This window comes from Phyllobates terribilis, unplaced genomic scaffold, assembly GCF_046119375.1.
Source record: "Phyllobates terribilis strain yellow unplaced genomic scaffold, ASM4611937v1 Scaffold_4__5_contigs__length_816908805, whole genome shotgun sequence".
NCBI lineage: Eukaryota > Metazoa > Chordata > Amphibia > Anura > Dendrobatidae > Phyllobates > Phyllobates terribilis.
Genome location: NW_027362764.1, coordinates 799,082,132 through 799,106,726, shown reverse-complemented (window position 1 = coordinate 799,106,726; position 24,595 = coordinate 799,082,132). Strand labels below are relative to the sequence as shown.

The following is a 24,595-nucleotide window of genomic DNA, read 5'->3' as shown; positions in this document are numbered from 1 at the left end:
TGTGGGGGGCGCAGCTGTGACATTACCTGTGGGGGGGCGCAGCAGTGACATTACCCGTGAGGCCTGTGGGGGGCGCAGCAGTGACATTACTCGTGAGGCCTGTGGGGGGCGCAACAGTGACATTACGTGTGGGGGGCGCAGCAGTGACATTACCTGTGGGGGGCGCAGCAGTGACATTACCTGTGGGGGGCGCAGCAGTGACATTACCTGTGGGGGGAGCAGCAGTGACATTACTCGTGAGGCCTGTGGGGGGCGCAGCAGTGACATTACGTGTGGGGGGCGCAGCAGTGACATTACCCGTGGGGGGCGCAGCCGTGACATTACCCGTGAGGCCTGTGGGGGGCGCAGCAGTGACATTACCCGTGAAGCCTGTGGGGGGCGCAGCAGTGACATTACTCGTGAGGCCTGTGGGGGGCGCAGCAGTGACATTACTCGTGAGGCCTGTGGGGGGCGCAGCAGTGACATTACCCGTGAGGCCTGTGGGGGGAGCAGCAGTGACATTACCCGTGAAGCCTGTGGGGGGCGCAGCAGTGACATTACCTGTGGGGGGAGCAGCAGTGACATTACTCGTGAGGCCTGTGGAGGGCGCAGCAGTGACATTACCTGTGGGGGGCGCAGCAGTGACATTGCCTGTGGGGGGAGCAGCAGTGACATTACTCGTGAGGCCTGTGGGGGGCGCAGCAGTGACATTACCTGTGGGGGGCGCAGCAGTGACATTACTCGTGAGGCCTGTGGGGGGCGCAGCAGTGACATTACCTGTGGGGGGCGCAGCAGTGACATTACCTGTGGGGGGAGCAGCAGTGACATTACTCGTGAGGTCTGTGGGGGGCGCAGCAGTGACATTACTTGTGTGGGGCGCAGCAGCAGTGACATTACCTGTGGGGGGCGCAGCAGCAGTGACATTACCTGTGGGGGGCGCAGCAGTGACATTACCCGTGAGGCATGTGGGTGGAGCAGCAGTGACATTACCTGTGGGGGGAGCAGCAGTGACATTAACCGTGAGGCCTGTGGGGGGAGCAGCAGTGACATTACTCGTGAGGCCTGTGGGGGGCACAGCAGTGACATTACGTGTGGGGGGCGCAGCAGTGACATTACCCGTGAGGCCTGTGGGGGGAGCAGCAGTGACACTACTCGTGAGGCCTGTGGGGGGCGCAGCAGTGACATTACCTGTGGGGGGCGCAGCAGTGACATTACCTGTGGGGGGCGCAGCAGTGACATTACCTGTGGGGGGCGCAGCAGTGACATTACCTGTGAGGGGCGCAGCAGTGACATTACCCGTGAGGCCTGTGGGGGGAGCAGCAGTGACATTACTCGTGAAGCCTGTGGGGGGAGCAGCAGTGACATTACTCGTGAAGCCTGTGGGGGGCGCAGCAGTGACATTACCTGTGGGGGGCGCAGCAGTGACATTACCTGTGGGGGGCGCAGCAGTGACATTACCTGTGGGGGGCGCAGCAGTGACATTACCTGTGGGGGGCGCAGCAGTGACATTACCTGTGGGGGGCGCAGCAGTGACATTACCTGTGGGGGGCGCAGCAGTGACATTACCTGTGGGGCCTGTGGGGGGCGCAGCAGTGACATTACCTGTGGGGCCTGTGGGGGGCGCAGCAGTGACATTACCTGTGGGGGGCGCAGCAGTGACATTACCTGTGGGGGGCGCAGCAGTGACATTACCTGTGGGGGGCACAGCAGTGACATTACCTGTGGGGCCTGTGGGGGGAGCAGCAGTGACATTACCTGTGGGGCCTGTGGGGGGAGCAGCAGTGACATTACCCGTGAGGCCTGTGGGGGGAGCAGCAGTGACATTACTCGTGAAGCCTGTGGGGGGAGCAGCTGTGACATTACCTGTGGGGGGCGCAGCAGTGACATTACCTGTGGGGGGCGCAGCAGTGACATTACCTGTGGGGGGCGCAGCAGTGACATTACCTGTGGGGGGCGCAGCAGTGACATTACCTGTGGGGCCTGTGGGGGGCGCAGCAGTGACATTACCTGTGGGGGGCGCAGCAGTGACATTACCTGTGGGGGGCGCAGCAGTGACATTACCTGTGGGGGGCGCAGCAGTGACATTACCTGTGGGGGGCGCAGCAGTGACATTACCCGTGAGGCCTGTGGGGGGAGCAGCAGTGACATTACTCGTGAAGCCTGTGGGGGGCGCAGCAGTGACATTACCCGTGAGGCCTGTGGGGGGAGCAGCAGTGACATTACTCGTGAAGCCTGTGGGGGGCGCAGCTGTGACATTACCTGTGGGGGGCGCAGCAGTGACATTACCCGTGAGGCCTGTGGGGGGCGCAGCAGTGACATTACCCGTGAGGCCTGTGGGGGGCGCAGCAGTGACATTACTCGTGAGGCCTGTGGGGGGTGCAGCAGTGACATTACTCGTGAGGCCTGTGGGGGGCGCAGCAGTGACATTACTCGTGAGGCCTGTGGGGGGCGCAGCAGTGACATTTCTCGTGAGGCCTGTGGGGGGCGCAGCAGTGACATTACCCGTGAAGCCTGTGGGGGGCGCAGCAGTGACATTACTCGTGAAGCCTGTGGGGGGCGCAGCTGTGACATTACCTGTGGGGGGGCGCAGCTGTGACGTTACCCGTGAGGCCTGTGGGGGGCGCAGCAGTGACATTACTCGTGAGGCCTGTGGGGGGCGCAGCAGTGACATTACGTGTGGGGGGCGCAGCAGTGACATTACCTGTAGGGGGCGCAGCAGTGACATTACCTGTGGGGGGAGCAGCAGTGACATTACTCGTGAGGCCTGTGGGGGGCGCAGCAGTGACATTACCCGTGGGGGGCGCAGCAGTGACATTACCCGTGGGGGGCGCAGCCGTGACATTACCGGTGAGGCCTGTGGGGGGCGCAGCAGTGACATTACCCGTGAAGCCTGTGGGGGGCGCAGCAGTGACATTACTCGTGAGGCCTGTGGGGGGCGCAGCAGTGACATTACGTGTGGGGGGCGCAGCAGTGACATTACCCGTGAGGCCTGTGGGGGGCGCAGCAGTGACATTACCCGTGAGGCCTGTGGGGGGAGCAGCAGTGACATTACCCATGAGGCCTGTGGGGGGCACAGCAGTGACATTACCTGTGGGGGGAGCAGCAGTGACATTACTCGTGAGGCCTGTGGGGGGCGCAGCAGTGACATTACCTGTGGGGGGCGCAGCAGTGACATTACCTGTGGGGGGCGCAGCAGTGACATTACGTGTGGGGGGCGCAGCAGTGACATTACGTGTGGGGGGCGCAGCAGTGACATTACTCGTGAGGCCTGTGGGGGGAGCAGCAGTGACATTACTCGTGAGGCCTGTGGGGGGCGCAGCAGTGACATTACCTGTGGGGGGCGCAGCAGTGACATTACCTGTGGGGGGCGCAGCAGTGACATTACCCGGGAGGCCTGTGGGGGGCGCAGCAGTGACATTACCCGTGAAGCCTGTGGGGGGCGCAGCAGTGACATTACCTGTGGGGGGAGCAGCAGTGACATTACTCGTGAGGCCTGTGGGGGGCGCAGCAGTGACATTACGTGTGGGGGGCACAGCAGTGACATTACCTGTGGGGGGCGCAGCAGTGACATTAGCTGTGGGGGGCGCAGCAGTGACATTACCCGTGAGGCCTGTGGGGGGCGCAGCAGTGACATTACCTGTGGGGGGAGCAGCAGTGACATTACTCGTGAGGCCTGTGGGGGGAGCAGCAGTGACATTACTTGTGAGGCCTGTGGGGGGCGCAGCAGTGACATTACTCGTGAGGCCTGTGGGGGGAGCAGCAGTGACATTACTCGTGAGGCCTGTGGGGGGAGCAGCAGTGACATTACTCGTGAGGCCTGTGGGGGGCGCAGCAGTGACATTACGTGTGGGGGGCGCAGCAGTGACATTACCTGTGGGGGGCGCAGCAGTGACATTACCTGTGGGGGGCGCAGCAGTGACATTACCTGTGGGGGGCGCAGCAGTGACATTACCTGTGAGGCCTGTGGGGGGAGCAGCAGTGACATTACTCGTGAAGCCTGTGGGGAGCGCAGCTGTGGCATTACCTGTGGGGGGCGCAGCAGTGACATTGCCTGTGGGGGGCGCAGCAGTGACATTACTGGTAAGGCCTGTGGGGGGCGCAGCAGTGACATTACTGGTGAGGCCTGTGGGGGGCGCAGCAGTGACATTACTCGTGAGGCCTGTGGGGGGCGCAGCAGTGACATTACTCGTGAGGCCTGTGGGGGGCGCAGCAGTGACATTACTCGTGAGGCCTGTGGGGGGCGCAGCAGTGACATTACCCGTGAAGCCTGTGGGGGGCGCAGCAGTGACATTACTCGTGAAGCCTGTGGGGGGCGCAGCTGTGACATTACCTGTGGGGGGCGCAGCTGTGACATTACCCGTGAGGCCTGTGGGGGGCGCAGAAGTGACATTACTCGTGAGGCCTGTGGGGGGCGCAGCAGTGACATTACGTGTGCGGGGCGCAGCAGTGACATTACCTGTGGGGGGCGCAGCAGTGACATTGCCTGTGGGGGGCGCAGCAGTGACATTACTCGTGAGGCCTGTGGGGGGCGCAGCAGTGACATTACGTGTGGGGGGCGCAGCAGTGACATTACTCGTGAGGCCTGTGGGGGGAGCAGCAGTGACACTGCCTGTGGGGGGCGCAGCAGTGACATTACGTGTGGGGGGCGCAGCAGTGACATTACGTGTGGGGGGCGCAGCAGTGACATTACGTGTGGGGGGCGCAGCAGTGACATTACTCGTGAGGCCTGTGGGGGGCGCAGCAGTGACATTGCCTGTGGGGGGCGCAGCAGTGACATTACCTGTGGGGGGCGCAGCAGTGACATTACCTGTGGGGGGCGCAGCAGTGACATTACCTGTGGGGGGCGCAGCAGTGACATTACCTGTGGGGGGCGCAGCAGTGACATTACCTGTGGGGGGTGCAGCAGTGACATTACCTGTGGGGGGCGCAGCAGTGACATTACCTGTGGGGGGTGCAGCAGTGACATTACCTGTGGGGGGAGCAGCAGTGACATTACCTGTGGGGGGCGCAGCAGTGACATTACTCGTGAGGCCTGTGGGGGGTGCAGCAGTGACATTACCTGTGGGGGGAGCAGCAGTGACATTACTCGTGAGGCCTGTGGGGGGCGCAGCAGTGACATTACCTGTGGGGGGCGCAGCAGTGACATTACCTGTGGGGGGCGCAGCTGTGACATTACCTGTGGGGGGCGCAGCAGTGACATTACCTGTGGGGGGCGCAGCAGTGACATTGCCTGTGGGGGGCGCAGCAGTGACATTACCTGTGGGGGGCGCAGCAGTGACATTACCTGTGGGGGGCGCAGCAGTGACATTACCTGTGGGGGGCGCAGCAGTGACATTGCCTGTGGGGGGCGCAGCAGTGACATTACCTGTGGGGGGCGCAGCAGTGACATTACCTGTGGGGGGAGCAGCAGTGACATTACTCGTGAGGCCTGTGGGGGGAGCAGCAGTGACATTGCCTGTGGGGGGCGCAGCAGTGACATTGCCTGTGGGGGGCGCAGCAGTGACATTACCTGTGGGGGGCGCAGCAGTGACATTACCTGTGGGGGGGGGGGGTCCAGCGCCGCGGACGTGACGTCACCGATATTCGCACCGCGGTAACGCTCTCGCTCCCGGAACCTTTCTCCAGTGCTCCGGTTTCCGGCGGTGCCCGGAAATGATTGCATTGGTTTCCATAGTGACCCAGCGAGCCGTCCTCGCCATGTCCGGCCCAGCGCTACGGCTCCTGCACGGCCGCCTGTCCCCGCCCCCGGCCCTCAGGGGCTCCCGCAGGAGCCTTCATTATGTCCAGGGCCAGAACCCCGACCCCCGGACAAGGGAGTACTTCTACTACATCGACCACCAGGGACAGGTGCGGGGCCCGCTGGGCTGTGGCGCCCATAGCTGTCATTGCTGTGCTGGGATCGGCTGCAGCATGATTTCTTCTCTTTATTTTCCAGCTCTTCCTGGATGACGCCAAAGTGAAGAATTTCATCACTTCTTTTAAAGGTACAAGATGCAAATGTGTCGCGGGCTGCGCCGCCTGGTGGAGGAGGCGGGAATCACCGCCCCCTATTATTTCTATGGCACTGGTGTTTCCGGCTCTTTACACGAGGAGTCACAGAAATGAGAGATCAAAGACCACCGGGTACAGAGGGGGGCGCTCTGCGGCCTCACAGTCTACAGGGGGAAGGACAGTGGGACCGGGGTGATATCAGTGTATACAGCATATATCAGTATATATATCAGTGTGTACTGTATATATCCGTATATATCAGTGTATATAGGGGACACCCCGGGGGTCAGCAGGCCATGGATTAATCACCTGGTAATGAGCAGTACTAATACATCTGCTTAATGTCAGTGAATGGAGGCGGCCATCACCCTGCCCTGGTCCTGCTGACACGCGGTGTATAACAGCCCTGGAGCGCTGAACAGGAGCGGATCTGTGCTGCTATCATAGGATGGACTGCACATATACATTGTGACAAACCCTCAGCTGTGTGAGCAGGGTGCGCTGACATCAATCCATGATATGGATGTTGGTCCTGGATTAGACAAAAAAGAAAGCTCTGCTTCCTTGTCAGATACAGCGCCCCCTCCTGTCAGACGGTGCGTATCAGACACCACTGTGGATAGATGGTAATAAAAAGCACATGCTATAATTTTCTAATCCTGAGCGCCTCTTCATGGCTGAAGCCATGCCCTGCAGTAACCCCGGGCTAGGAGGGACCTGACCTTCTATTCATCCTGAGCTTTCCAGTGCATCACGAGAAATGCAGTAAGAGGCCGGTAAATCCACAGCGACAGACAGAAGATGCAGCAAGAAAACCAGAGACTGGTGATGGACGAGCACTAAAATGCTCGGGTGCTTGAATACTCGGGAGCTCGACCTGAGCAATGAGCCCAATGTAAGTCCATGGGAAACTCAAGCATTTTTTAGGCGGCTCCCCCCGGCGGTCTGCAGAGGCCTAAAAATTGCCCAAATCGATGGGAACAGTGCTCAAATGACATGGGGACAGCATGGGGAAGACCCCTGGAAGCATTTCTGACCCCCAGATCACTGCTGTCAACAACGTTGTTACAGTATTACGCCACTTTTACGGACTCACAATAAAACATACAAAAACGAATCCAAAATGGATTTTCCTGTGAAATATGTTAAGGAGCATCCTTTCCAGGGTAATGACTTGTATATAAGACAAAATAAATACCCAAAAACAAAAATACTCCTCCACACCTTGGGCTATGTTCACAAGTAGCATTTTTTATGCGTTTTTGCACTTTTGCATTGCTTTCAACCAAGACAAATGCATTCACTGGGAAATGTCATTTTAACATTTTACCACTAGTGTTGAGCGATACCTTCCGATATCAGGAAATATCGGATCGGATTGGATCGGGCCGATACCCAAAAAGTATCGGATATCGCCGATTCCGATACCGGAAACCAATGCAAGTCAATGGGACACAAATATCGGAATGAAAATAAACCCTTTCTTTCCTTGTAGGTTAATTCTACATGAAGTAAAACAACTAAGAATAATGTAGAATGACATGAAAAGCCGGCAATTCATCAGCGGCATTCACCGGTACCCGACAATTTACAACAGAAAGAATAGAGCTTCACACATAGATTAGATAGATAGAAACATGTCAGTCACATATATATGAAGTACAGTGACAGTGTTGCTTACTGTACTTGTCATTTAGTGTAAAGGATTTATTAAAAAAAATAATAGTGTTTTCATGCACCGTCTCTTTAAAAAAGCCGGCCGGCAATTCAGCATCTGTACCCGACAATTTATAACAGACAGAATAGAGCTTCACACATAGATTAGATAGATAGAAACATGTCAGTCACATATATAAGAAGTACAGTGACAGTGTTGCTTACAGAACTTGTCATTTAGTGTAAAGGATTTATTTAAAAAAATAATAGTGTTTTCATGTACCGTCTCTTTAAGAAAGCCGGCCGGCAATTCAGCATCTGTACCCGACAATTTAGAATAGAAGGAATAGAGAATCACACATAGATTAGATAGATAGAAACATGTCAGTCACATATATATGAAGTACAGTGACAGTGTTGATTACTGTACTTGTCATTTAGTGTTAAAATAAAGGATTTATTTAAAAAAAAATTGGCGTGGGGTTCCCCTTAATTTTAGGCTCTAGCAGAGGTTAAGCAGACGGCTGGGGCAAATGTTTGAAGCCTGGGAAGGGGGTAATACCCACGGAGCTTCCCAGGCTACTAATATCAGCCCCCAGCTGAATACCTAGCCTTTACTAGCTATTAAAATGGGGGACCCCCCCAAAAAAATGACGTGGGGTCCCCCCTAATTTAATAGCTAGCACAGGCTAGGCAGACAGCTGGGGGCTGATATTAATAGCCCAGGAAGGGAGCCATGAATATTGGCCCCCTCCCAGGCTAGAAACACCAGCCGTCAGCCGCCCCAGAAATGGCGCATCCATAGGATGCGCCAATTCTGGCACTTAGCCTCGCTCTTCCACGCTGCCCTGGTGCGGTGGCAGGGGGTAATAGGGTTGGGGTTGATGTCAGCTTATAATGCCAGCTGACATCAAGCCCAGGTTAGTAATGGAGAGGCGTCTATAAGACACCCCCATTACTAACCCCATAGTCAAAGTTAAAAGAAAACACAAACACCCAGAGTAAAGTCCTTTAATTGAAATAAAGACACAATTCTTTATTGTTCTAAATTAAACCATACTTACCATCACGCCCATTCCAGCTGAAGCCAACGATCTCCTGCAATAAAAGAAAAATAATAAAGCAACCTCATCCTTACCTTTCCATGGTTCCCAGGACAGCTTCAGCTCTGCTACATCGAGATGACAGGCTGGACCGCAGCAGAACGCTGCCATCCAGCCTGTCATCCCGCAGACACTGAGAAGCGCAGGCATGGTTGCGCTCCTCAGTGTCTCTCTGTGACGTCATCCAGATGAGCCGAGTTCATGTCCAATGAACTCAGCTCACCTCATGCACGTCACTGACAGCGTGGGAAAATTCTCCTGCACTCAGCGCTTCAGCGTGAGAATTCTCCCACGCTGTCAGTGACATACATGAGGTGAGGTCATGTCCAATGAACTCAGCTCACCTCATGCACGTCACTGACAGCGTGGGAAAATTCTCACGCTGAAGTGCTGAGTGCAGGAGAATTTTCCCACGCTGTCAGTGACGTACATGAAGTGAGCGGAGTTCATTGGACATGACCTCGGCTCATCTGGATGCCGTCACAGCCAGACACTGAGGAGTGGAAGTATGCCTGCGCTTCTCAGTGTCTGCGGGATGACAGGATGGATGGCAGCGTTCTGCTGCGGTCCAGCCTGTCATCTCGATGTAGCAGAGCTGAAGCTGTCGTGGGAGCCATGGAAAGGTAAGGATGAGGTTGCTTTATTATTTTACTTTTATTGCAGGAGATCGTTGGCTTCAGCTGGAATGGGCGTGGTGGTAAGTATGGTTTAATTTAGAACAATAAAGAATTGTGTGTTTATTTCAATTAAAGGACTTTTTTCTGGGTGTTTGTGTTTTTTTTAAATACTTTACTAGAAATTCATGGTGGTCATGTCTAATATTGGCGTGACCCCATGAATTTTGGGCTTAGGGCCAGCTGATAATGCCAAGCTGGCCTTAACCCCTTTATTACCCAGTGAGCCACCGCACCAGGGCCCTGGATGAGTTGGGTACAGCGCCAGAAGATGGCGCTTCTATGAACGCGCCATTTTCCGGGGCGGCTGCGGACTGCAATTTGCAGCGGGGGGGGCCCCAGAAAGCTTGGGCCTCCCTGCGCTGCGGATTCCAGCCCCCAGCTGCCTAGTTGTATCTGGCTGGGCACAAAAATAGGGCGAAGCTCCACGTATTTTTTTTTAAAATTATTTCATGAAATTCATGGAATAATTAAGAAAAAAAGGGCTTCCCTATATTGTTGTGTCCAACCAGGTACAAATAGGCAGCTGGTGGTTGGGGGCAGCCCGTTCCTGCCTGCTGTACCTGGCTGGACACAAATATAGTGCGAAGCCCCACGTCAATTTTTTTTAAATCATTTCAGGAAATTCATGAAATAATTTAAAAAAATTGATGTGGGGCTTCGCACTATATTTGTGTCCAGTCAGGTACAGCAGGCAGGAACGGGCTGCCCCCAACCACCAGCAGCCTATTTGTACCTAGCCGGACACAACAATATAGGGAAGCCCTTTTTTTCTGAATTATTCCATGAATTTCATGAATTTTAAAAAAAAAAAACGTGGAGCTTCGCCCTATTTTTGTGTCCAGCCAGGTACAACTAGGCAGCTGGGGGCTGGAATCTGCAGCGCAGGGAGACCCAAGCTTTCTGGGCCCCACCCGCTGCAAATTGCAGTCCGCAGCCGCCCCGGAAAATGGCGCGTTCATAGAAGCGCCATCTTCTGGCGCTGTACCCAACTCATCCAGGGCCCTGATGCGGTGGCTCACTGGGTAATAAAGGGGTTAAGGCCAGCTTGGCATTATCAGCTGGCCCTAAGCCCGAAATTCATGGGGTCACGCCAATATTAGACATGACCACCATGAATTTCTAGTAAAGTATTTAAAAAAAACACAAACACCCAGAAAAAAGTCCTTTAATTGAAATAAACACACAATTCTTTATTGTTCTAAATTAAACCATACTTACCATCACGCCCATTCCAGCTGAAGCCAACGATCTCCTGCAATAAAAGAAAAATAATAAAGCAACCTCATCCTTACCTTTCCATGGCTCCCACGACGGCTCCAGCTCTGCTACATCGAGATGACAGGCTGGACCGCAGCAGAACGCTGCCATCCAGCCTGTCATCCCGCAGACACTGAGAAGCGCAGGCATACTTCCACTCCTCAGTGTCTGGCTGTGACGGCATCCAGATGAGCCGACAATGAACTCGGCTCACCTCATGTACGTCACTGACAGCGTGGGAGAATTCTCCTGCACTCAGCGCTTCAGCGTGAGAATTTTCCCACGCTGTCAGTGACGTGCATGAGGTGAGGTCATGTCCCATGAACTCGGCGCACCTCATGCACGTCACTGACAGCGTGGGAGAATTCTCACGCTGAAGCGCTGAGTGCAGGAGAATTTTCCCACGCTGTCAGTGACGTGCATGAGGTGAGCCGAGTTCATTGGACATGACCTCGGCTCATCTGGATGACGTCACAGAAAGACACTGAGGAGCGCAAGCATGCCTGCGCTTCTCAGTGTCCGCGGGATGACAGGCTGGATGGCAGCGTTCTGCTGCGGTCCAGCCAGTCATCTCGATGTAGCAGAGCTGAAGCTGTCGTGGGAGCCATGGAAGGTAAGGATGAGGTTGCTTTATTATTTTACTTTTATTGCAGGAGATCGTTGGCTTCAGCTGGAATGGGTGTGGCGGTAAGTATGGTTTAATTTAGAACAATAAAGAATTGTGTCTTTATTTCAATTAAAGGACTTTTTTCTGGGTGTTTGTGTTTTTTTTAAATACTTTACTAGAAATTCATGGCGGTCATGTCTAATATTGGCGTGACCCCATGAATTTCGGGCTTAGGGCCAGCTGATAATGCCAAGCTGGCCTTAACCCCTTTATTACCCAGTGAGCCACCGCACCAGGGCCCTGGATGAGTTGGGTACAGCGCCAGAAGATGGCGCTTCTATGAACGCGCCATTTTCCGGGGCGGCTGCGGACTGCAATTTGCAGCGGGTGGGACCCAGAAAGCTTGGGTCTCCCTGCGCTGCAGATTCCAGCCCCCAGCTGCCTAGTTGTACCTGGCTGGACACAAAAATAGGGCGAAGCGCCACATAATTTTTTTTTAATTATTTCATGAATTTCCTGAAATAATTAAAAAAAAATTGACGTGGGGCTTCACACTATATTTGTGTCCAGCCAGGTACAGCAGGCAGGAACGGGCTGCCCCCAACCACCAGCTGCCTATTTGTACCTAGCCGGACACAACAATATAGGGAAGCCCTTTTTTTCTTAATTATTCCATGAATTTCATGAAATAATTAAAAAAAAAAAAACGTGGAGCTTCTCCCTATTTTTGTGTCCAGCCAGGTACAACTAGGCAGCTGGGGGATGGAATCTGCAGCGCAGGGAGGCCCAAGCTTTTTGCCCTCCCCCCCCCCCCCCGCTGAAAATTGCAGTCCGCGGCCGCCCCGGAAAATGGCGCGTTCATAGAAGCTGGATGCTGTACCTGGCTGGCATACAAAAATATGGCGAAGCCCACGTCAAAAGTTTTGGGAAAAATTTATTAAAAAATAAATAATAATTTAGGGACTGCATCTTTATTAAGTCCTCAAATGTCATTTAGTGTTAAAATAAAGGATTTATTTAAAAAAAAAATGGCGTGGGATCCCCCATAATTTTAGTCTCTAGCGGAGGTTAAGCAGACGGCTGGGGCAGATGTTTGAAGCCTGGGAAGGGGGTAAAACCCACGGAGCTTCCCAGGCTACTAATATCAGCCCCCAGCTGAATACCTAGCCTTTACTAGCTATTAAAATGGGGGACCCCCCAAAAAAAAATGACGTGGGGTCCCCCCTAATTTAATAGCTAGCAAAGGCTAGGCAGACAGCTGGGGGCTGATATTAATAGCCCAGGAAGGGAGCCATGAATATTGGCCCCCTCCCAGGCTAGAAACACCAGCCGTCAGCCGCCCCAGAAATGGCGCATCCATAGGATGCGCCAATTCTGGCACTTAGCCTCGCTCTTCCACGCTGCCCTGGTGCGGTGGCAGGGGGTAATAGTGGTGGGGTTCATGTCAGCGCCAGCTGCCATGAAGCCCAGGTTAGTAATGATGGCCGTCTATATGACACCCCCATTACTAACCTACAAAGTGTTAAAAAGAAAAAACACACACTACACCCAGAAAAAAATAATTTATTTGAAATAAAACACCATTTTATTTAATTCTTAGTTTACTAAAAAAAAAATAGTTACCTGTCCACGTTCCTGCGCTGATCTCCCATGCACAGCTGTCACATCTGGAGATGGTGACAGCTGTGCATGGCTGCTGTAAGCTCACGCTGCCGGGAACACGTCCGCTCCCGGCAGCGGGAGCCACTGACTGAGGTCACCGGAGTGCATTCAGGCAGCGCAGCTCCGGAGACCTCCTTTACGGCAGTGCTGTACCGTGGGAATTTCTCACGATACAGCAGTGCCGTAAAGGAGCTAACCGGAGCAGCGCTGCCTGAACTCCGGTGAACCCTTACGGCCCCGTCATTCTAGCGGCGGCAGCGGTTCAGAGCGGTCACATTCTATGTGGCTGCTCTGAACTGGAGATCTTCGTGGGACACTCGTGGACTACTACGGAGGGGTAAGGATAAGGTTGTGGTTTATTATTTTATATTTTATTACAGGAGATCGATGGCTTCGGGGAATTAGGTGTCTTGGTGAGTATAGGTGTAGTTTTTTATTTTTTACTTTATTTTAGGTGGCGATCGGCGGGGACAGGTAATGTATGAACTAATTTCTTTTAGGTAACCACTGGCCACCAATGACATGTATTTAACATTTATTGGGGACACAGTAGGGCAATTTAAATAGCAGGATCAGGCTGATGGGAACTACTGCTCCCATCGAGCTGATCCTGCTGGCAGGAGTGGACGGGGGACAGACATAGGCCGATGGGAGTAGTAGTGTCACATCGGCCTATGTCTGCCCGCACACACACCCGCACACACACACACCCCGCACACACACACACCCCGCACACACACACACCCCGCACACACACACCCCGCACACACACCCGCACACACACCCGCACACACACACCCCGCACACACACCCGCACACACACACCCCGCACACACACCCGCACACACACCCCGCACACACACCCCGCACACACACCCCGCACACACACACACCCCGCACACACTAATCATGACGGGTCTGGGAGGTGAGGCTGACCTGTGCGGCCGTGGGAAAGTTGATGTGAGTTCATGCAGTCAAGCATGAACTCACATGAACCCTCTGAGGGCACCGCGGCTACTTCAAATGAACAGCTGATCGGCATCACCTGATACCTCAGCTGTTCATTTGAAATAACCGGCGGGAAAGCGCAGCACAGAACGGGAAAGCCGGCGGTGAAGTCTTTTCACTGCCGGCTTCCCCGCCCGGGTCCTTCGCTCCTTGGTGCTGCGCTCCCCGCCCGGTCCTAATTTACGATCGGGATGGGAGGTGGCGAGGGGAGCGCAGGATCGGGGTGGGAGGCTGCGGGGAAGCAGTATGGGGCTGTGTGATTGTTTAAAAGCCGGCGGCTTTTTACCGCGCGCCGGCTTTTAAACAATCAGGAGAATTCTCCCACGCTGGGATGGCATTCTGATGACAAGCTGGATCGCAGCTGAGCGCTGCCATCCAGCTTGTCATCCTTCAGAGACACTGCAGAGCGCAGGCATTATGGGAACTTCCGATTCCGGTATTCGATATTATAAAAGTATCGGAATTAAGTATCGGAATTCCGATACAGTGAATATCGGCCGATACCCGATATTTCAGTATCGGAATGCTCAACACTATTTACCACCTTATCTGGCCATGTGCTGTGTGACATCATCAGACACATCCAGAATGATCTCTCATTTCCAGCTGATACCATCAATCCAGCGTTATCAATAGCGAATATAATTTTCTTTTTCAGCACGGAGTATAATACAATAATCCCGGACTAGATGCCTGTAAGACGCTATCCTTACTGCTATAGGTCACGTGTACACGAATCTCAGATAAGAGAGGTAATAGTGTACAATAAAAAATAGATTTTACCCGGTCCAAGAAAGTTTTCTTTGGACGTGGCAGCAACAAACTGTGAAGAAACGCCAGCAACCCTGCCTGCATTCATGAATTTGTGAGTAAAGATCAGTGTTAAAAAATATTAATCGGTCAACGAGTGCATGGAAGATATCAGGTAATGGACTGTGAAAGAGATGTATACGACGATGATGATCAACACTCATCTCCAGCTGATGATGCCACCTAGCAGCACCTGTCCCTATTGTAAATGCAGCTAACAGCGTTATTAATAGGAAATATAATAGATTTTTAGTTTTTTTCAGCAGCACACAGTAATACGCTATCCATACTGCAATACCTCACCCGTAAACGATTCTGATAAGACAGTTAATATTCTAGAATATAGAATCAATTTGAATTGTCCTTCCCATTATTAAGGAGTGAGTCTACTATACTATTATTGTGTATATGTTATAATAGCCCGGTGACACTAAAACACATCTCTGCCAAAACACTGGCGGCATGGCAGGCCAGGACCTCCAAGGAGTAGAGAGCCAGTTCATTCCATGTATCCAGCTTGGATAACCAATAATTATAAGTCACAGAGGAATCACGGAGGACGTTGGTACGGTCGGCAAGGTACTCCCTCACCATCTTCCCAAACTTTGCACTCCTTGTGAGAGTACCCCGCGCCTCAGGGCCTGTGCGATGGGAGGGTCTGAGAAAACTGCCCCAGAACTTTGACAGTGTTCCCCCTCCTCTGCTGGATTGGAGTTGTGTCTCTCTCTCACCTGTACTCATTGGTTGTCCAATGAACTGTGACCTCTGCCACCAGCATTTTCAGATGGGAATTTTTTTAATAATTCCTCAACAAGGGCCTTCTGGTACAGCCCCATTTAATTTGGCCTGTCCTGCACGGAAAGGAGAGATATAAAGTTCTCCTTGTAGCGTGGGTCTAGAAGTGTCACCAACAAGTAATGACTGTCGATCAACATATGTACAATGCGAGGGTCACGGGAAAGGCAGCGTAACAGAAAGTCAGCAATGCGTGCCAGACTGCTAACGGGCAAGACTTCCGTGTCCTGAACAAGAGGACAACTGACCATGCTCTCCTCCTCCTCTCTGTCCTCTGGCCATCCACGCTGAACAGACGGTATGACAGTTGTGCAGGTAGTACTGTCTGTAGAGCAGGAAATCAGCTCCTGTTCCTCCTCCTCCTCTTCCTTACTGTCCCCTAATCCACGTTGGGATGAGATGAGGCTGGGCTGTGTGTAATCACCCTGTATGGTTCCTTGCTCCATCTCATCGTGCTCCGCCTGCAATGCATCCTCTTTAATTGTGAGCAGCGAGCGTTTCAGAAGACAGAGAAGCGGGATGGTGATGCTAATTATGGCGTCATCGCCGCTCACCATCTTGGTGGAGTCCTCAAAGTTTTGGAGGATGGTATATATGTCTGACATCCATGTCCTCTCCTGAGGTCTTATGTGTGGAGTCTGAACTGAATATTGACGGCCTTGTTGATGCTGGTACTCAACAACTGCCCTCTTCTGCTCACAAATCCTTCCCAACATCTGCAGTGTAGAGTTCCAATGCGTGGGGACATCACACACCAGTCTGTGAGCCGGAAGCTGCAAACGCTGCTGAAACACGGCAAGGGCGGCGGAAGCTGTAGGTGACTTTCTAAAATGGGCACACAGGCGGCATACTTTAACAAGCAGATTGGGCAGCTCCGGGTAGGATTTGAGAAAATGCGGAACAACGAGGTTAAGCACATGGGCCAGGCATGGTACGTGTGTGAGCTCGCCTCTCCTCAGAGCCGCCTCCAGGTTCAGGCCATTGTCACACACGACCATGCCTGGATGTAGGTTCAGCGGTGTGAGCCACAGATCTGCCTGCTCTTTCAGAGCTGTCCACTACTCTAAAGCATTGTGCGGTTTTTCACCTAAGCATATTAGCTTCAGCACAGCCTGTTGCCGGTTAGCCGAGGCAGTGCTGCAGTGCTTCCAGCCTGCGACTGGTGTGGTCATTTCGGAGAAGGAGGCTGAGGATGGTGAGGTGCAAGAGCTGTAGACTGGGGGCAACACTGATTGACTTAGGGCCTTGGCGTCGGGAGGACGTGTTCCATCCCAAGGCTTCCACTATGTTAACCCAGTGTGCCGTCAGTGAGATGTACCGTCCCTGCCCATAAGCACTTGTCCACGTGTCTGTGGTTAGGTGGACTTTACCGGTAACTGTGTTATTGAGAGCACAGCTAATGTTTTGGGACACGTGCTTGTGTAATGAGGGGACGGCACACCAGGAGAAATAGTGGCGGCTGGGGTCCGAGTACCGAGGGATGGCCACCGCCATCAGGTTGCGGAAATCTTCCATCTCCACGAGCCTAAAAGGCAACATTTCAAGCGCAAGCAGTCGTGAAATGTGAGAATTTAGTAGTGTGGCTTGTGGGGCGTTGGCTGCGTTTTTGCGCTTGCGTTCCAAGGACTGGGGTAGGGACAACTGAACGCTGCGCTGGGACAAGGACATGGACGTGCTTCCTGATGCTGCTACTTGAGTGTGTAATGACAAGTGCAGGGCAGGAGGCGTCTTCGCATGCGCCATGGACAGGGGATTGGCTTGCATGCACAACAGTGGAAGAAGCAATGGTGCCACCCGCAGACACTGTTCCTGGCCCCTGGGGTTCGGCCCACAAAGTCGGGTGCTTTGCTGCCATGTGCCTGGTCATGCTGGTGGTGGACAGGCTGGTCGTTTTGCCACCCCTGCTGATGCTGGCCTGGCAGGTGGTGCAAATGGCCTTTTTGGGGTTTTTGGCAGAGTCTTTAAAAAACAACCAGACTCGGGAAGACTTAACAGTTCTACTGGCAACTTCCTTCGTGTTGGTGTTACGGGGAATGGTTGCCTGCCTTCTGTCTGTGGGCACCACACTGCTTCTTCCTGCCTGTTGGGGTGCTCTGCCTCCCTCCCCCTGTGTGCTGCTGTCCTCACTCTGCATGTCCTCCTGCCAGGTTGGGTCAGTTACTAGATCATCCACCACCTCGTCTTCCACTTCCGCACCCTGGTCCTCCTCCTGACTTTCTGGCAATTGTGTCTCATCATCGTCCACCTCTTGTGACACTTTCCCACCGTCGCCTTCGTGTGACCGTGGCTGCTCAAATATTTGGGCATCGCTACATGCAATCTCCTCTTGCCCCGCTTCAAGTGGACCGGGCGAGAGGCCCGAATCTATAAATGGGAAAGTGAACAGCTCTTCAGAGTGTCCAAGTGTGGGATCAGTTGTCTCCAGGCACTCGGCATGGTGGGAGGAAGGAGGATCAGGGTGAGGAATATGCGGTCCAGACTCACGGCTACAGAGACTTGACCGTGTGGAAGACAGGGTGGTGGTGGTGGCGGCTAAGTGACTGGAATCATTATCCGCTATCCAGCCAACAACCTTTTGACACTGCTCTGGGTTCAATAGTGGTGTGCTGCCGTCCCCTATTAATTGGGACAGGAAGGTCGAGCGAGAAGATGTGGGTGTTTGTTGTGGCACAATTTCAGCTTGTCCACGGCCTCCGTGCACCATCACTATCACGTCCCCTTCCCTTGACATGCACCTTTACCATTTTAAATGGAGGACAATATCTGACAGGTTCCCAAAAATCTCTGTTTTATTATGGCAGTAATATGGGATAACGTCTGATGGCCACGGTTTCAGGCAGTCCCCTAATAGTATGGTATTTGTCAGCGACCAAGTGTCGATAGGTTCAACAAAACACAGCTGGCTGACTTTACATGGAGTAGAATATTGTCTGCATTATTACCGCAGTCATATGGATCACGTGCGTCTGATCATTGAAAAAAGTTCCTCTGCTTCCACAATTCATTAATATCAATAAAATCAAAAACATCTGGCTGTATTCTGCAGTGCGAACAAGCAAATGGAGCAGAAAATATGGTGTACTCTGGATTGCTTTTTAAGCAACTAATCAGGATTAAGATAAAAAAAAATTAGCCCTGGCCCCTGAGACCTGGGGCTATGTCTACAAATATCTGTGAGAACAGCAGCAGCAGACAGAACGTTCAATGGACCCTGTTACGCTATATACACTGCAATCTGCTATATACACTGCCTGCCTGCCTAACTCCTGCTATCACCACTGATTATATGCAGCTGGATTAGTCCTCAGAAGGACTGTTAGTTCAGCTGGATATAGATATATATGTTGTGGAATACCTACAGTGGGTATGGAAAGTATTCAGACCCCTTTTACATTTTTTATTCTTTGTTTCATTGTTTCGACGCCTCTTGATAAAGCTAAGCTCGCGAGACGCGCGTCGAGGCTCGCAGGTTCCACATCGGCCCGCTCCTGCCTTGTCCCCTTCCCCTTCTCGAGCAAGCTCTGGTGACTATACTGCACAGTTTGGTTGTGTATTGACACTAGAGGAAACGCTTGATACTTATCTAATTCTTTTGAACTGTTTCACCTGTCATCAGCTGTTACATTAACCCCTGGTCTGCTCTTTTCTTATGGCGTTACCCTGTCATACATAGGGCTGTTTTTGGCCCCCCTTCTCTTATGTAAAGACTAAGTTGCCTGCAGCCTTAACTGGGACATTGGGCTCAGTCGATTATTTCTATCTGCTGCATTGTGATTGTGGAGATTCTTTGGGTAATTCCTGTTTTTATATTTGTTCCACAAATCGCACATATTTATTATATATGTCTCACTATGAATCTATATTGTAAGTAATAAAGCTCTTTTTATATGCCGCATACTCAGTCTCTCTCAGCGTCTCAATATCTATTTTTGAGTAGGCAATATCTCACGGCTATGGGGTGAGAGTTGTGTCTTTTCCACACCTCCTACTCTTGACTTTTATCATGCTGGCCGAAGTGTTTACTACTCTTTGCTTCATTGCAGCCATTTGGTAAATTCTAAAAAGTTCATTTTTTTCTCCTTACAGTGCACTCTGCACCCCATCTGGACTGAAAAAAACAGAAATGTAGAAATTTTTTGCAAATTTATTAAAAAAGAAAAACTGAAATCTCACATGGTCATAAGTATTCAGCCCCTTTGCTCAGACACTCATATTTAAGTTGCATGCTGTCCATTTCCTTGTGATCCTCCTTGAGATGGTTCTACTCCTTCATTGGAGTCCAGCTGTGTTTAATTAAACTGATAGGACTTGATTTGGAAAGGCACACACCTGTCTATATAAGACCTCACAGCTCACAGTGCATGTCAGACCAAATGAGAATCATCAGCTCAAAGGAACTGCCCAAGGAGCTCAGAGACAGAATTGTGACAAGGCACAGATCTGGCCAAGGTTCCAAAAGAATTTCTGCATTACTCAAGGTTCCTAAGAGCACAGTGGCCTCCATAATCCTTAAATGGAAGAAGTTTGGGACCACCAGAAGTCTTCCTAGGCCTGGCCGTCCAGCCAAACTGAGCAATCGTGGGAGAAGAGCCTTGGTGAGAGAAGTAAAGAAGAACCCCAAGATCACTGTGGCTGAGCTCCAGCGATGCAGTAGGGAGATGGGAGAAAGTTCCACAAAGTCAGCTATCACTGCAGCCCTCTACCAGTCGGGCCTTTATGGCAGAGTGGCCCGACGGAAGCCTCTCCTCAGTGCAAGACATATGAAAGCCCGCATAGAGTTTGCTCAAAAACACATGGACTCCCAGACTATGAAAAATAAGATTCTCTGATCTGATGAGATGAAGATAGAACTTTTTGGTGATCATTCTAAGTGGTATGTGTGGAGAAAACCAGGCACTGCTCATCACCTGCCCAATACAATCCCAACAGTGAAACATGGTGGTGGCAGCATCATGCTATGGGGGTGTTTTTCAGCTGCAGGGACAGGATGACTGGTTGCAAAAGAAGGAAACGTGAATGCGGCCAAGTACAGAGATATCCTGGATGAAAACCTCTTCCAGAGTGCTCTGGACCTCAGACTTGGCAGAAGGTTCACCTTCCAAGACAATGACCCTAAGCACACAGCTAAAATAACAAAGGAGTGGCTTCAGAACAACTCTGTGACCATTCTTGACTGGCCCAGCCAGAGCCCTGACTTAAGCCCAATTGAACATCTCTGGAGAGACCTGAAAATGGCTGTCCACCAACATTCACCATCCAACCTGACGGAACTGGAGAGGATCTGCAAGGAAGAATGGCCGAGGATGCCCAAATCCAGGGGTGAAAAACTTGTTGCATCATTCCCAAGAAGACTCATGGCTGTACTAGCTCAAAAGGGGGCTTCTCCTCAATACTGAGCAAAGGGTCTGAATACTTATGACCATGTGATACTTCAGTTTCTCTTTTTTAATAAATTTGCAAAAATTTCTACATTTCTGTTTTTTTCAGTGAAGATGGGGTGCAGAGTGGACTTTAATGAGAAAAAAATGAACTTTTTAGAATTTACCAAATGGCTGCAATGAAACAAAGAGTGAAAAATGTAAAGGGGTCTGAATACTTTCCGTACCCACTGTACATACATTACATAACTGATCCTGAGTTACCTCCTGTATTATACTCCAGAGCTGCACTCACTATTCTGCTGGTGCAGTCACTGTGTACATACATTACATTACTGATCCTGAGTTACCTCCTGTATTATACTCCAGAGCTGCACTCACTATTCTGCTGGTGCAGTCACTGTGTACATACATTACATTACTGATCCTGATTTACATCCTGTATTATCCTCCAGAGCTGCACTCCCTATTCTGCTGGTGCAGTCACTGTGTACATACATTACATTACTGATCCTGAGTTACATCTTGTATTATACTCCAGAGCTGCACTCACTATTCTGCTGGTGCAGTCACTGTGTACATACATTACATTACTGATCCTGAGTTACCTCCTGTATTATACTCCAGAGCTGCACTCACTATTCTGCTGGTGAAGTCACTGTGTACATACATTACATTACTGATCCTGAGTTACATCCTGTATTATACCCCAGAGCTGCACTCACTATTCTGCTGGTGCAGTCACTGTGTACATACATTACATTACTGATCCTGAGTTACCTCCTGTATTATACCCCAGAGCTGCACTCACTATTCTGCTGGTGCAGTCACTGTGTACATACATTACATTACTGATCCTGAGTTACATCCTGTATTATACTCCAGAGCTGCACTCCCTATTCTGCTGGTGCAGTCACTGTGTACATACATTACATTACTGATCCTGAGTTACCTCCTGTATTATACTCCAGAGCTGCACTCACTATTCTGCTGGTGCAGTCACTGTGTCCATACATTACATTACTGATCCTGAGTTACCTCCTGTATTATACCCCAGAGCTGCACTCACTATTCTGCTGGTGCAGTCACTGTGTACATACATTACATTACTGATCCTGAGTTACCTCCTGTATTATACTCCAGAGCTGCACTCACTATTCTGCTGGTGCAGTCACTGTGTACATACATTACGTTACTGATCCTGAGTTATATCCTGTATTATACCCCAGAGCTGCACTCACTATTCTGCTGGTGCAGTCACTGTGTACATACATTACATTACTGATCCTGAGTTACCTCCTGTATTATACTCCAGAGCTGCACTCACTATTCTGCTGGTGCAGTCACTGTGTACATACATTACATTACTGATCCTGAGTTACATCCTGTATTATACTCCAGAGCTGCACTCCCTATTCTGCTGGTGCAGTCACTGTGTACATACATTACATTACTGATCCTGAGTTACATCCTGTATTATACTCCAGAGCTGCACTCACTATTCTGCTGGTGCAGTCACTGTGTACATACATTACATTACTGATCCTGAGTTACATCCTGTATTATACTCCAGAGCTGCACTCACTATTCTGCTGGTGGAGTCACTGTGTACATACATTACATTACTGATCCTGAGTTACCTCCTGTATTATACTCCAGAGCTGCACTCACTATTCTGCTGGTGCAGTCACTGTGTACATACATTACATTACTGATCCTGAGTTACCTCCTGTATTATACTCCAGAGCTGCACTCACTATTCTGCTGGTGCAGTCACTGTGTACATACATTACATTACTGATCCTGAGTTACCTCCTGTATTATACTCCAGAGCTGCACTCACTATTCTGCTGGTGCAGTCACTGTGTACATACATTACATTACTGATCCTGAGTTACCTCCTGTATTATACTCCAGAGCTGCACTCACTATTCTGCTGGTGCAGTCACTGTGTACATACATTACATTACTGATCCTGAGTTACATCCTGTATTATACTCCAGAGCTGCACTCACTATTCTGCTGGTGCAGTCACTGTGTACATACATTACATAACTGATCCTGAGTTACCTCCTGTATTATACTCCAGAGCTACACTCACTATTCTGCTGGTGCAGTCACTGTGTACATACATTACATTACTGATCCTGAGTTACCTCCTGTATTATACTCCAGAGCTGCACTCACTATTCTGCTGGTGCAGTCACTGTGTACATACATTACTGATCCTGATTTACATCCTGTATTATCCTCCAGAGCTGCACTCACTATTCTGCTGGTGCAGTCACTGTGTACATACATTACATTACTGATCCTGAGTTACATCCTGTATTATACTCCAGAGCTGCACTCCCTATTCTGCTGGTGCAGTCACTGTGTACATACATTACATTACTGATCCTGAGTTACATCTTGTATTATACTCCAGAGCTGCACTCCCTATTCTGCTGGTGCAGTCACTGTGTACATACATTACATTACTGATCCTGAGTTACCTCCTGTATTATACTCCAGAGCTGCACTCACTATTCTGCTGGTGAAGTCACTGTGTACATACATTACATTACTGATCCTGAGTTACCTCCTGTATTATACCCCAGAGCTGCACTCACTATTCTGCTGGTGCAGTCACTGTGTACATACATTACATTACTGATCCTGAGTTACCTCCTGTATTATACCCCAGAGCTGCACTCACTATTCTGCTGGTGCAGTCACTGTGTACATACATTACATTACTGATCCTGAGTTACATCCTGTATTATACTCCAGAGCTGCAATCCCTATTCTGCTGGTGCAGTCACTGTGTACATACATTACATTACTGATCCTGAGTTACCTCCTGTATTATACTCCAGAGCTGCACTCACTATTCTGCTGGTGCAGTCACTGTGTCCATACATTACATTACTGATCCTGAGTTACCTCCTGTATTATACTCCAGAGCTGCACTCACTATTCTGCTGGTGCAGTCACTGTGTACATACATTACATTACTGATCCTGAGTTACCTCCTGTATTATACTCCAGAGCTGCACTCACTATTCTGCTGGTGCAGTCACTGTGTACATACATTACGTTACTGATCCTGAGTTATATCCTGTATTATACCCCAGAGCTGCACTCACTATTCTGCTGGTGCAGTCACTGTGTACATACATTACATTACTGATCCTGAGTTACCTCCTGTATTATACTCCAGAGCTGCACTCACTATTCTGCTGGTGCAGTCACTGTGTACATACATTACATTACTGATCCTGAGTTACATCCTGTATTATACTCCAGAGCTGCACTCCCTATTCTGCTGGTGCAGTCACTGTGTACATACATTACATTACTGATCCTGAGTTACATCCTGTATTATACTCCAGAGCTGCACTCACTATTCTGCTGGTGCAGTCACTGTGTACATACATTACATTACTGATCCTGAGTTACATCCTGTATTATACTCCAGAGCTGCACTCACTATTCTGCTGGTGGAGTCACTGTGTACATACATTACATTACTGATCCTGAGTTACATCCTGTATTATACTCCAGAGCTGCACTCACTATTCTGCTGGTGCAGTCACTGTGTACATGCATTACATTACTGATCCTGAGTTACCTCCTGTATTATACCCCAGAGCTGCACTCACTATTCTGCTGGTGCATTCACTGTGTACA

The 24,595-nt window shown here is 50.9% G+C and overlaps 1 protein-coding gene across 1 annotated transcript in view; it reads left to right on the top strand.

Moving 5' to 3' along the window:
* Nucleotides 1-5,614: 5,614 nt before the first annotated feature.
* The window catches only part of CUNH8orf82 (chromosome unknown C8orf82 homolog), a 35,009-nt gene continuing 16,028 nt past the window's right edge, over nucleotides 5,615-24,595 (top strand). Inside the window, exons 1-2 of the mRNA XM_073680009.1 lie at nucleotides 5,615-5,826; nucleotides 5,915-5,963. Of these exons, the coding sequence (XP_073536110.1) occupies nucleotides 5,632-5,826; nucleotides 5,915-5,963 (244 nt within the window). The 5' untranslated portion in view covers nucleotides 5,615-5,631. The remainder of the gene's footprint in view (nucleotides 5,827-5,914; nucleotides 5,964-24,595) is intronic.